Source organism: Plasmodium berghei, assembly GCF_900002375.2.
Source record: "Plasmodium berghei ANKA genome assembly, chromosome: 14".
Lineage (NCBI taxonomy): Eukaryota > Apicomplexa > Aconoidasida > Haemosporida > Plasmodiidae > Plasmodium > Plasmodium berghei.
This window is the reverse complement of record NC_036172.2, coordinates 111,038-124,210: the sequence shown is the minus strand read 5'-3', so window position 1 is coordinate 124,210 and position 13,173 is coordinate 111,038. Positions and strand designations below refer to the sequence as shown.

Genomic DNA, 13,173 nt, shown 5'->3' with positions numbered 1-13,173 from the left:
ATGTGATATAAAAATGATATAGCATCACATCACCTTTATTATATATAATATTATTTGCCATATATATAATTATTATAGCATTTTTTTTGGATATATTCATTAAAAAAATATAAAAAAATGAAAAAATAATATATTTTATAAATAATTAAAATTAAAGATTTGCATTTTGAAGCTGAAAAAGAAAAGAAAAGTATATAGATATATTTATACTTATATATATTATAAATAATGAAGTTTACTTCAAAATTCGAGAAAAAATATATATTTGTATATTAATACATATATTTATGTTTTTTTTTAATACTTTTTTGTTTTTGCAATAAAGAAGAAACAAAAAAGGAAAAACGCATAATAAAGGAGTTTTGTTTTTATAATTAAAATGAAAATACATTTATCATCAGATGAAGTTAATCTACTTGTTTATCGCTATTTAGTAGAGAATGGTTTTGTTCATACCGCATATGCATTTTTGAATGAAGGAAATATATCAAAGAATACATATTATGTAAGCCATTGTGATAAGTTGCCCAGTAATGCATTGGTATCATTTTTACAAAAGGCATTGATATATATTTATATAGAATATCATACTGACCATAAAGATGGAAAAAGAATTAGTTGTGAGGAACCATTCTCCTTTTTTCGAAGGCATGAATGCTGGAATGATGAAAATAATTCATCAGATGATGATAATAAAACAGAACTTCAATTAGATGATAAAATTTCAAGTAATAATTTAAACAGTTTTGCAACTAGTAATAATAGTAACAATCGAAATATTGATAATGATGATAGTAATAATAGTAGTAGTAACTACAATAATAATAGCACCAAAAATAATAATAACAACAATAATAATAACGATAATAATAATAATAAGCCGAAGGAAAATACAAATCCCCAAAAACCTAAATCAAGCAGACCACATATTTATAGTAGCAGCTTTTCCAATTTCGCTAGCTTAAACTATAATGATAGTAATTTATCCTTTAAGGATATCAAACGGAATTATGTAAGCATTTTTGCTCAAGCTAAAACTACTAAAAAAAAGTCGTCAAATAAAAAAACAAATAATAACGATGATTCAAAAGAAAAAAATGGGAAAGAAGAATCGAATAGCACTTCGGGTAATCAAAAGAAGAAAGCTAAGGCTATAAAATCATCCGGCAAATCAAATAAAGTGACAGAAAGCGATAATAATAATAATAAAAGTGAAGATGGCGAGGCCAACTTTTCATTTGATAAAAAAAAGAAAAAAACATAATAACACAATGGACACAAATAATGAAATCATGGAACCACACATTCACCATGTTTCAAATAATAATTCTAATATAAATAAGCAAAAAATTTAATTGTTTAAAAAAAAATGATAATAATGGTATTGATAATATAATGATAAATATAATAGCAATAATTATAATAGTTATATCGATATAAAACTGTGTTGTGTTAAAAGGGCTGACAATTTAATTAATTATTTAAAAGAAATAATAAAAATATAGAAGTTATCTAAAATTTGTAGTAATAATAATCCGTGATATTTTCTAAAAAAGGAAATAAAAAAGGGTTATAAGAATGTTGTAATAAATAAAAAAACGAAGATAACAAAAATATGGATTTTAAAAATCACATAATCACAGAAAATGATTGCTTATGAAAATTTAAATGGTGGTGATATGTAATGAACATATACACAATATTTTGATGAAATAAGAGAAATGTATTGTTAATTTGGAATAATTTGGAATAAGCATGTTTATGTAATTGTGTATGTCATCTAATAGAAAGTATATTAAATATGGCTTATTGAGATATTTCCTATAAAAACTAAACTAGGAAATGCTTAATTGACTATTATAGATACATGTGTATATATGTTGATGTATACACATACATATTTGTATATACCTGAAATTTTTTACATTATCCAAATCTAGCTGTTTTAGTAAAAAAGCAATTTAGTGCAATATTGCAATTTTAAAAAATTAAAGCATGCAAATTAGAGGAATTAAATAATTATATATATAATTTTAGTTGCTATAATTGTACAATTTGGATACTATTTTTTCTCATTTATTATAAATATTTTGATCTATTCACAATTAAATGTTTGAATGCTAACAAAAAAGAGAAATAAAAGTTCCATTGTAACTATATATATTAAAAATAATATGTGTTATTATGCACATATGGTTTATATAAAGTTTTAAAAGAATATGCAAGGTGGTAAAACAAAGATTTTTATTTTTTTAGTTAATTGTGTAGTAATTTATTTTACAAAATCAAAAAATTAATACCATATATAAATTAAATTAACAAATAAAGAAATAATTGTACTTTGGAGTTTACCATGAATGAAGATTTCAAAAAATAGACTTTTAAAAATTAAAATCCCCAATATCTATATCTCTTTATTCATATTTTTACAGTACTGAGATAACACAAAAATGAGTGAAGTTAAAATAATTTTTTATTAATATGAGTTTTTAATAAATACAAATATTTCAATATATTGTATATGGAGTATATATAATTTCCCCCTGATAAATATCCATATAAGCATTTATATGTGCATAATGTTTTAATGTGTTTTTACTTTATCATAATTGTTAATTTCAGATATGTTTTATTTTTATCATTCGTTAATAAGATAAATTACACTGTATTTTTTTAATGTTTTAGCTTAAAATATTTTTTACTTTTTATACAAACATCCTTGAATGTATTATTAAACCGGGATTTTGGTGTATATAAATATATGGTGGCATATATATGATGTGTATACAATATATACATGTACATATATTCAAACATAATAATATACACTAATCGTATCCCTTTTTTATATTTTTTGCTTTCCATTTTATGTGGCCATTTGTTTTTAAAAAATAAATTTTTGTTCCAAATTAGTAGTTAAACTAAAATATAATTAAAATAAAGTACAAAAAAATTAATATGCCTCTTTTTGAAAAAGGTTTAACATATAATTGCATTTTTTAATGTTTTCTTCTCTTTCTTTTTCATATTGAACAGCATTTAAATAATTATCTGTGAATATATATTTTTTTTTTACAATAACTATCCAAGCGCTAGATGGATTGGTAAGTAAAAGGTGTGGCCTTTCTATTAAGTTTTCATTAATGTCAACTTGATGCCCGCTTATTTTACTTTTAATTGAATATATATTATTTGCATAAAATATTTTTAATATATTCATGCCATCCGAAATGCAAATTGTATTCCTTTTTCGTTTTCCTGATGTATCAGCATTTAGTAATCTTTGATCGTATTGAATTTTGATATTATCTTGAATAAATTGTTTAAAATCATTGCAATTGCCATTCTTAAAATCATTTAATATATTTAAAAAAATATTACTATATTTACTTATTCCCAATATCGATAGACCATTTTGCTGATGTGATATTTGAAAATCGAAATGTATATCTGTTATGTAATAGATATTTGAAAATATATCGTCATAGAATAAATGTGAATTTTCTAATAAGTGTAAATTGCCTTTCTTTAAAAATACATTCGGTTTTAAATTTTCACTATCGCCATTGATAGGATTGCTACTACTATTGTCAATAGTATTATTTTCAAGTTTTAGTAAAGTTGTGATTTTTTCTATAACTTTATCATCGGATATTATATCACCTGGTGTTGACTCCAATATATTTATTAAATCATCTTCCTTTTTTTTTTTTTTTTCTTTTTTTTTTCGTATTTCAGGATTATTAAAGCATAAATCAAACATTTCACTTTCCTTTAAATTATCATCTAGTTCCAGCATTAATTCATCTCTAAAATTTATTTTTCCTAGTGAATAGAAATTAGAATCTGTGTTATTATGTTTAATTAGAAAATAATACTTGTCGATTTTTTCCTTATAAGCATTTTCTTTTGTTTGTTCTATGATATCTCTATAAGTTTCTTCTGTTTCACTAAAAGTGGTGCACATTTTTTTTTGTAAGTAAATATTAAAATTAGTTTAGTTCTTATGTTTTGGCATATTTGTTCGATTTTTACTACACATTTTAAAATGTAATACTTTGGATGTGAAAAGTTAATCTGAAGAATAATTCACTGAGAAATTATATAATAAATTATAAAACCAAATTCATAATAAAATAATAAAATGTAAACAAATTTACAGTATCATTAAAAGGGAATTTTATTGTAGGAATAGAAATTAAAAGGGATATTTGCATTATATGCAACGAAATGTTTTATACTATATATAAATTGTATGCATATTATTGTCAAGACTAGTTGGTATCAATTCTATTCCATTATTTTTTTTTATTGCAGCAATTTGGCATAATGTTTTATCAAAAATGAAAATTTTGTAGATTGGCTTATTATTTAAAAAGAAATATAATGCCCAATTCATAAATTATATATTTTTTTAATTTTCATATTTTTTAGTTTTTTTAAATAATGATAATATTTTATGCTCATTAATTTCTCGAAATTATACCTATATATAATTTTTTAAACGTCATTATTTTTGTTTAATTTTTACCATGAGAAAGCTTATATAAATAAAAAATAGAATGGCAATAAATTTAAATTTTAACTGATTTATTGTAACTTATTTAATATTACACCTATATATAAAGATAAAATTATATATATTACATACCTATTTGTAAACAATTTATGAGGTATGTATGATTATATGATTACTGTGTATGAATGTAAAATATCCCATTAATTTTATGTATATATATATTATGAGTTATATGTATATTCCACTTTCCTGAATATTAAATATTCACATATTCATTCCTATTTGAATTAATCTAAAAAGTATAACGTCATATTAAATATGCATACACGTATGTTTGATCCATATGAATATATATTTATTCTTCATTTGGCAATTTATTATAATTAAAATAAACTATATAAAAGCGCATATATTTACAATTATTTATTCATGTTGTTCCACAGGAAGAGTAATGATTAAATAAGGGTGTGTATTATGTAATTCGTTTTAAGTTGGTACTTATAAATAAAAAAATATTATTTATATTCAGTTGGGAAAAAGATAAAATAAAAATAAATTTAACACATAACAAAATGTCTATAATATATGGCTTAGTAGCAAAAGGTAAGATAAAATATGAATGTAAAGCTTAAGTTTTATTTTATGGATTTTCGGATGTGTTTTTAGACAATGCTGACGTGGGTGTAAACATCAAATTATGAATATTCCAATCCATTAGTTATATTCTGTTCTATATTATGCTTTATTTATATTTTAGATAAAACGGTGTTGGCAGAATACACAGAATTTGGAGGCAACTTTTCTAACATCGCCAGATTACTTTTGGAAATAATACCGCCGCATTCTTCGAGAAAATCATACATATATAATGAGTACTATTATGAAAGAAATTAAAATTTTAATATAATAATTTAATTTGCTGAAATAAATGATTGACATAATTATATTTATTAAGGCAAAGAAAATCCTTATTTGGTATATAATTTGTTTATTTATTTTATAATTTTTATAGTTATGTTTTTCACCAACTAATGAAAAATGGAATTACATTCATGGCTATGACCGACAGAGAATTAGGGTTTCTAATTCCTTATAGCTTTTTAGAAGAAGTATCAAAAATGTAAGTTTAGCGACTTTTATTATATATTGTATCATTGTTTGTTATGCAAAAATGGAATAGATACATGGGCATGCATATTCCTTTTATAATTTTGCAGTTTTTTTAAGAATTTTAATTATACATCAGAATTTATCACTTTATCATTGGATGAAGAATTTAAATCCATTTTAAAAGAAAACATGGTAATGTTAAAACATTTGTAATCAGTTAATTATTGTTTGGTAGTTATTTTAGAAACCCATTAAAATGACTACAATTGTTAGATAATGAAAAAGTGAAATATCTACATGCATGCATATTTGAATTTTAACTATAATTTTTATTTAGTATTGTAAATGTGCGTCTCTATATACGATCATTAGTGTACATATATAATTGCAAAAATGTGATAAACACGAAAAATTAAATTTATTTTTATTTCTTTACTCTTTAGAGAAAATTCAATGATTACGAGGCTAATGAAGTACATAACTTGAAAAGCCAAATTAGTAACATCCAAAATATCATTATAGAAAATATTGAAAAAATATTAGAAAGAAGAGAAAAGATCGATATACTAGTTAACAGAAGTGAAAAATTACGCCACGAAAACTTTAATTTTAGGAGAGAAGCTATGCGATTAAATTTTTATATGTGGATGGAAAATAACAGATTTCTTATTTACGTTATTTCATCAATGGCTATTTTTGTTCTAGTCATATGGTCTGTTTATAACGTATAAAAGGAAAGTATATAATGATCACATTATTAGATAAAAATTAACATATAGCATTATTTTTTCATAGCTAAAAGAATCGCATTGGATACCTGTTTATGTTTATATCATCATATATGCTTAGACATGATGAACGTGCATAAGCATATGGAGTTATTAGATTGAATAGTATTATTCCAAATTAAAAAAAAAATTACATTAATATATTATGATGCGTTTTACCACCAGTTTCACCATTTTACTTTATTCATTTTATTATTAAGTTTACCGTGTCTCCGTGCATATATTTTTTCATTTCTTAATTTGTTAATCATATTGCATAATTATGCATATCGGTTATTTTGTTTTTCATACTTTTACACTTTTATTCATTATTAATCATTGCTTCGGTTTGTTTATTTTTTGTTTCTTAGCATTTATCAATAACATTTTATATTATATAATAAAATAAGTTGTAAACACATTTTACAAATAGCATGCATGAATATACATGCATATACGTATGTGCAAATTATTTTTTTCAAATAAATTATAAAACAATGATAAAAAGGGGGAAATTTATACATTGTTTAAGAAATGTAATAAAAACTATGTTATACATTAATAATATTTCATGTTTTAAGTATATGTGTGCATATGTTATAGGTAAACATGTGTTTGATTTGAAGATTTATTACAATATTTCTTTTTGAATTTTTTTACGAAGTTTGTATATAAAAATCGTTTCATTTAGAGTTTTCTTCTTTTTTAATTCTGTATAATAAAATTTTTCAGATATAAGAGTACTAGTCATAATTTCATGTGGTATGTTACTTTTTTCCAATAGTAAATATAATATTCCATTATTACTAAGATGATCATATACAGTATGTAAAAACTTTAAAATAACTTCTCTTCCTTGTTTTCCTCCAGCATATGAAGCGACAATATCGGTTTTATTCAATTCATCTTGTTCTGTTTCAACATAAGGAGGATTAAATAAGATTATGTCAAATTGCCCACATGTTCGTAAATTATTAAATAAATTACTATTAATTATTTCAACGTTTGAAATCCCATTTAGACTAATTGCATTTTGTACACAATTGCAAGCATCTCTGTTAATATCAATACAATAAAGAAGATCGATTTTTTTGTTCTTCTTTAATAATAATTCATATAAAAATAGAATAAGATATCCGCTTCCAGTTCTGTGCAATTTTGTTAAAAGTGTTAAGTATATGTATCTGCTAAATAGTTATATATAGAAACTATATACAATCATCTTCACATTTGAAGATTCATAACTACATGCGTAATGAGATTCATTGTGTTTTATGTGCTCCCGAAATGGCGAGAAAATAAATAAATGCATACCATTAGTAAAATATTTTTCGATTTTTTTCATTTATTACCCCATTTCCAAGACCATATTTACATTAGGAGAAATTGCTTCAACATCATCTTCTAGGGCTTCGGCAAACACAAAGGTGTCGCTACTAGGTAGGTATAATTTGCTCTTGAGTTCTTTATTATTATATATGTAATCAAAATTGATTTTACCGTTGGATGAAAATTGCATTGTTAACACGTATTTAAATAAATAAAATAATTATCTACACCTGATATGGTTCTGATTAAGTATGAGCTTCTTATGAAAGCAATGTGATCATGAAGAAGTGCAATTCTGTGACCATTTAATAATATAATTAGAATAAGAATACCATATAACAGTTACACAAATGTGTTGCGTAAAAAAAAGTAAAAATATTTTTAAATATATTAACCAAAAGAATGGGGGAAACATATATAAAAAAAATTGGCGATAAAAAATTATATTTGATTAGGGCCTAATATATTTTCTGGGCCATTATTTTTAAAATTATATGATGGTAATTTATCTAAAAGTGTTTTGTGAACTTCGTCTTCAAGCATTCTTTCATATAGCCAGGTAAATCTATCAGATAATATTTCCTGCTTATTGAGTTGATCATAACGTATGCTCCAGTATATATTCTACAAATAGGAATAAAAAGGCGAGGATATATATATATTACATGTCATTTATTTCATTGTATATTGTGTATACACGTGCATATTCCCTGTTTAGCACTGAAAAATGAAGAATGCGTAAATTGTACTTTTAAACCAGAAATCCAATAAGGTGCCGTGAAAATACCTATGAAAAATGGGCCGACATTTGCTTTAGTCCAAAAATAATCTTCACTAAAAAATTTACGGAATCCAACGCTAAAGGTGAACAAATATGAAGTAATGACAATTATATATGATTAATTTGATTAAAATTATAGCATATTTTTGTTTGTTCATCAAGCTTTATCTATTCGTAACAAAAGTTGTGCAAATATAAGCAGTAACACATCAATTGTATAGATTTATAACTGGGATAAGGTGTGAACTTTATCATTTATATACACATGGAATTATTTTTTGGTATTTAACAAAATATGATTTATACCTTTTACACCAGGAGCATCCGCGAACAAAGCATCCAGAAAATTTTTTTACAAGTGAAAGCATTTTAAATATTTGTTATATTTATATATAAATATATCCAAATATTATATATGTATTACATGCATATAATTAAGATTTTTTCTTTTTATCCACAATGCCTCATTTTCCCTGTTTATCCATATTTTTTTGTATATCTTAACATTTTAAAGTGTAAACAATATTTTTAAATATGTAAAAAAATTATATTAAAATAAAATGTTTCATAAAAGTGTAATTAAAGTATTATCTATAAATTATTCGCATATGCTTATATTTAATAAAAAAAAATTATACTATAAAATGTGCTTAATGATTTCGTTATACTGATGTAACTTACATTTGGGTATGGTGAATTTTTATAAGTGTAATTTTGCGCTTAGCACATATATGTTTTGTGTTTTTTATTATAAATATAAAATTTTTTAAATATTACAAAACTGTTTGTGATAAATTGAAAACTTATTTAAAAAGAATACAAAATTGATTTCCTTTTTTGTATAAATAATTTTTATTATACTTATATCAATATATATTTAAAATATGGCGTGTATTCATGGCAAAAAAATTTAAAAACAAGAAAATTTTATGTAAAATTAGGCTGATTATGATTAATAAGAAATATAACAAGGATATATAATAAATAAACGAATTAACAAATGAATAAACAAGCAAATATACATAATAAGAATAAGCATACATATTAGCCCATTAATAATTGATACTAAAGCTATTTAAGCCTGGGATGAAAAGCAATAGCACAATAAAAGGCGTTAAATTAAAAAAATAAAATAGAGACGGTATATGTATATTGTATATATATATGTACTTAATTGTAGCTAAGGGTGTAAAAACGTTTTAAACTGTTTTATGGAATTAAAGCGCAAGTTTTTGATTATAATATTTCTTTTATGAAAATATAAAAATTGTAAAAGGATTTTTAGTTGTTCAAATTGATCCTTACTCATATAATTATTTTTATTTAAATTAAATAATTTATCAATCAATAATGAAAGCAATTCATTATTTAAATTTAAAGCGTCTAATTCATTTAAACACATTACACAAATAATTAATTCTTCTGAGTTAAATGTCTCAAGCTTTCGAATTATTTCACGAATAAGGCAATTTGTTAATGGTCTATATACTTTATTGGCTTTAGAAAAAGGTAATATATGAGAATTAACTTTATTTAAGTATTCTAGTTTTTCGCGTTCTCCAAAATTTAATCGGACTAATGCGATTAACAGTAGCATAATTGTTCTCCCCCCTAATGCCGGCGTTCTAAAATATATAGAATATAAAAAATTTTTTAAAATTTTAGGGAGTGGAATATTTACATTTAAATTAATGCCGAATTCTTTATCAGGGTGTGAGTGTTTCACATCGTAGTGATTATTATTACTATTTCCATTCTCATTGCTATTATCATTCACATTTATATTTTCGTCAATCTCGGCTCGCTGCGCAATCACTTGTTTTGATTTTTTGATTTTTTCATATGTATTAGCAGGCATTTTTTGATGTTCGTTAGTTGCACACTTTTCCATGCTTAATACATTTTCTTTTACCAAGTTTTGGCAATTTGATGTATTGGCAAAAAAGAAATCATTTGAAAAATTATATTCATTTACATAAAAGGATAAATTCGAACCACTCATTGTTCGGCTATTATTATCAGATATAATACGCGAAATGCTATTTGTATATTTTAATAATAAAGAGGTGTCATATCTATGTGTATTCATACTTATAATTAAATCAATAGGTTTACTATAAAACCTGAACAAGCGAGTTAACAATTCGAACATAATGACTCGATACGGAGGTGTACTGTTATATATGCTTTCATTTACTTTTTCTAAAATCATATTTTCTAGTTTTAAATAAATATTATACAATTCTTCAATAGTTATCATATTGTCATTCATATCAAATTCTGGGTGTGCTTTATTTATAGGCTTCGGATTTATATCATCCAATTTATTTGAATGCAAAAATAATTTTTTAGATCCGAAATCGGTAGTCTCAATTTTAATAGAATTATTTTTTTCGCATTCATCTTTATTAATCATCTCACTAGGTTGATAGGCAAGTTGCTGGTGAGCCAATTTTGTGTCATTGTTATTTCCCCTTTCTATATCACTATTTTTCTGTTTTGTATATATTTCATCTATCTTGTTTAAGCCGTTTTTATGGATATTATATTGCTTTGTTAATATGTAGGCCTGTATGCAATTTAATATTGATGTAAAATCATTAAGTTCTAATTGTGAAATTTTGTCTTTCATTTTTATTATTTGATTGATTAGTAAAGGTAAAGGATAAAAATAATTTAATCGTGAAAATCCATCTGCACACCAAGATAAATATTTTATATTGGTATAATTTATATTTTCTTTAACTGGTTTATATAATTGATATAATATATTTTTATCTGGGTATATTTTTAAATTTGCCAATCCTCTTAATATGAGACCAGAAAAATCGGATCTATATAAATCATTTTTTGATATATTTTTTTTTAAAGTAGTATATAATATGTTTAACAAGTTTTTATTATTACATCCAATTCTCCCAATGACATGTATAAGGAAAGGTAACCTTTTAATTTCAAGTTCATGTATTCTATTAATAATTGTATTATAAAAAGGAATAATTTGACAATGTATTTGGAAATCGTAAAATAAAGCTAAATCATCTAAAATAAGTTGAATATCTCTCATGGATATATGTGCGTGTTTTTTTGAAATTATTTTTGCGATTGAATATATCCATTCTCTATAAACTAAATCTTGGTATTCTGTTAGCACTCTCAATAGTCTATGTATTGATACACCATTCAAGTTAACTGAAGTGTTATATTTCAGAAAAAAATGAAACAATAAGGGCTCAATAGTTGAATAGACATTTTTGTTAGTAATTTTACTTAAATAGTATACTAAATCAATAATTTCGTAGCTATTGAATAAATTAGCATCTTTTTTAATATCATTGCATAATTTTTCTAAATTTTTTGTGTCGTTACTTTTTATCCATTGAGCACTTACTATATATTTCTGTGCCTTTCTATTAAGTTTAAATGCAGGTTTCATAAACCCAACCCTTTTGGGGATATGTACATTGCTAAACTGTTTTACATTTTTACATTTCTTAAGAAAAACTATATTTTTTATATAATAATAATCATAACCAACTTGATTCTTTAATAAATGTGAATTCATTTAATATCGCGACGCTTTGTATATAAATAAATTTAGGTAATTGTTGGCTTGTAATTGCATTACGCATTTATGATTCTACTTAGTAGCTTATATGTTTATTTGTTTTATTTTTTATTCTATTGTTTATTTTTATTTTATTATTTTTCTCAAAAGCGTGTTATTATTGTATGCATTATAGTTAGTAATATGCATTTTGTGGTGCATTCTTCAAAGCAATAAATATACACTTTTAACATGGGGTTATTTTTAAATTTTTATCAAAAAAATATAATTTTGAGAAAAAAAATGTATAAAATTACATTATATTTTATGATATATAATTTTAATTTATTTTGTGTGATATTTATGTAATTTCAAATGTATAAAACAAACAATTCGCAATTCTTATGCGAAGCAAGACTTTTTTCGCGTTATGTTAGCAAATGGTATATAAATAAATATTATATAGAGCCGTGATATAATACCTTTTTTGTTTGTGTAAAAAATTTTGATATGTTCCAAAACGTATATATGGAATGCTCAATCGATATATCTTTAAATATGCAGCTTTTAAATAAATATATATATAATAGAATAAACATCATGTGGTTATTTATTTGTTCGTTTTTCACATTTTAAAGGGTTCAACAACGAAACGTGGAAAAATACGTTAGAAAAAATGTGATTGTTTTAATATGCTATTTTGATTTTTTTATGTAACGTAAAAAATATTAAGCTTTTTCAGAACTAATATAATCTATGGAAATTGGTAAATACATGCGGCAAAATCATTATAAGTGTTAGGTTTTCGTTTTATTGGGAAAATACAAATATTGTAGTTTTATGCATGCCTATAAGAATATCTTTCTAACATTTTCCAAGTTGGATAATTGGGAAAACCTTAAATTGTGTTATTGTCGTTTCATCCAATTTAATACACAATATTTTATTATATTGGTATTGAAAAGAGGAATCAAATTGGAAAAATGTATAGAAGGATGTATAATATTCAATGTGTAATGTATATAATATAAGAAGTAAGAAATGCTGTACAATTTCGTAAATGCATGTTAGAATAATTGTATAAAAACGCGATTTAAAATATTTTTGGTTCTTAATGTTG

General features: G+C 23.4%; 6 protein-coding genes across 6 annotated transcripts; 2 read left to right on the top strand and 4 right to left on the bottom strand.

Moving 5' to 3' along the window:
* Window positions 1–379: 379 nt before the first annotated feature.
* PBANKA_1401900 (LisH domain-containing protein, putative) lies at window positions 380–1,264 on the top strand (the record flags this gene model as incomplete). The annotated part of the gene is made up of 1 exon (XM_034567334.1): window positions 380–1,264. The coding sequence occupies one exon, from the start codon at window positions 380–382 to the stop codon at window positions 1,262–1,264; it is 885 nt and encodes a 294-aa protein (XP_034423841.1).
* A 1,689-nt stretch (window positions 1,265–2,953) lies between these two features.
* PBANKA_1401800 (conserved Plasmodium protein, unknown function) lies at window positions 2,954–3,967 on the bottom strand (the record flags this gene model as incomplete). The annotated part of the gene is made up of 1 exon (XM_034567333.1): window positions 2,954–3,967. The coding sequence occupies one exon, from the start codon at window positions 3,965–3,967 to the stop codon at window positions 2,954–2,956; it is 1,014 nt and encodes a 337-aa protein (XP_034423840.1).
* Window positions 3,968–5,091: 1,124 nt separating this feature from the next.
* PBANKA_1401700 (SNARE protein, putative) lies at window positions 5,092–6,360 on the top strand (the record flags this gene model as incomplete). The annotated part of the gene is made up of 5 exons (XM_034567332.1): window positions 5,092–5,122; window positions 5,277–5,391; window positions 5,532–5,639; window positions 5,737–5,821; window positions 6,073–6,360. 5 exons carry the CDS (start codon window positions 5,092–5,094, stop codon window positions 6,358–6,360), a joined length of 627 nt encoding a protein of 208 aa, XP_034423839.1.
* A 667-nt stretch (window positions 6,361–7,027) lies between these two features.
* On the bottom strand, window positions 7,028–7,915 carry PBANKA_1401600 (methyltransferase, putative; the record flags this gene model as incomplete). The annotated part of the gene is made up of 2 exons (XM_034567331.1): window positions 7,028–7,544; window positions 7,749–7,915. The coding sequence occupies 2 exons, from the start codon at window positions 7,913–7,915 to the stop codon at window positions 7,028–7,030; spliced, it is 684 nt and encodes a 227-aa protein (XP_034423838.1).
* Window positions 7,916–8,166: 251 nt separating this feature from the next.
* PBANKA_1401500 (ATP synthase-associated protein, putative) lies at window positions 8,167–8,874 on the bottom strand (the record flags this gene model as incomplete). Its single annotated transcript, XM_034567329.1, has 3 exons — window positions 8,167–8,349; window positions 8,475–8,583; window positions 8,813–8,874. 3 exons carry the CDS (start codon window positions 8,872–8,874, stop codon window positions 8,167–8,169), a joined length of 354 nt encoding a protein of 117 aa, XP_034423837.1.
* Window positions 8,875–9,686: 812 nt separating this feature from the next.
* PBANKA_1401400 (conserved protein, unknown function) lies at window positions 9,687–12,071 on the bottom strand (the record flags this gene model as incomplete). Its single annotated transcript, XM_034567328.1, has 1 exon — window positions 9,687–12,071. One exon carries the CDS (start codon window positions 12,069–12,071, stop codon window positions 9,687–9,689), a length of 2,385 nt encoding a protein of 794 aa, XP_034423836.1.
* Window positions 12,072–13,173: the final 1,102 nt, after the last annotated feature.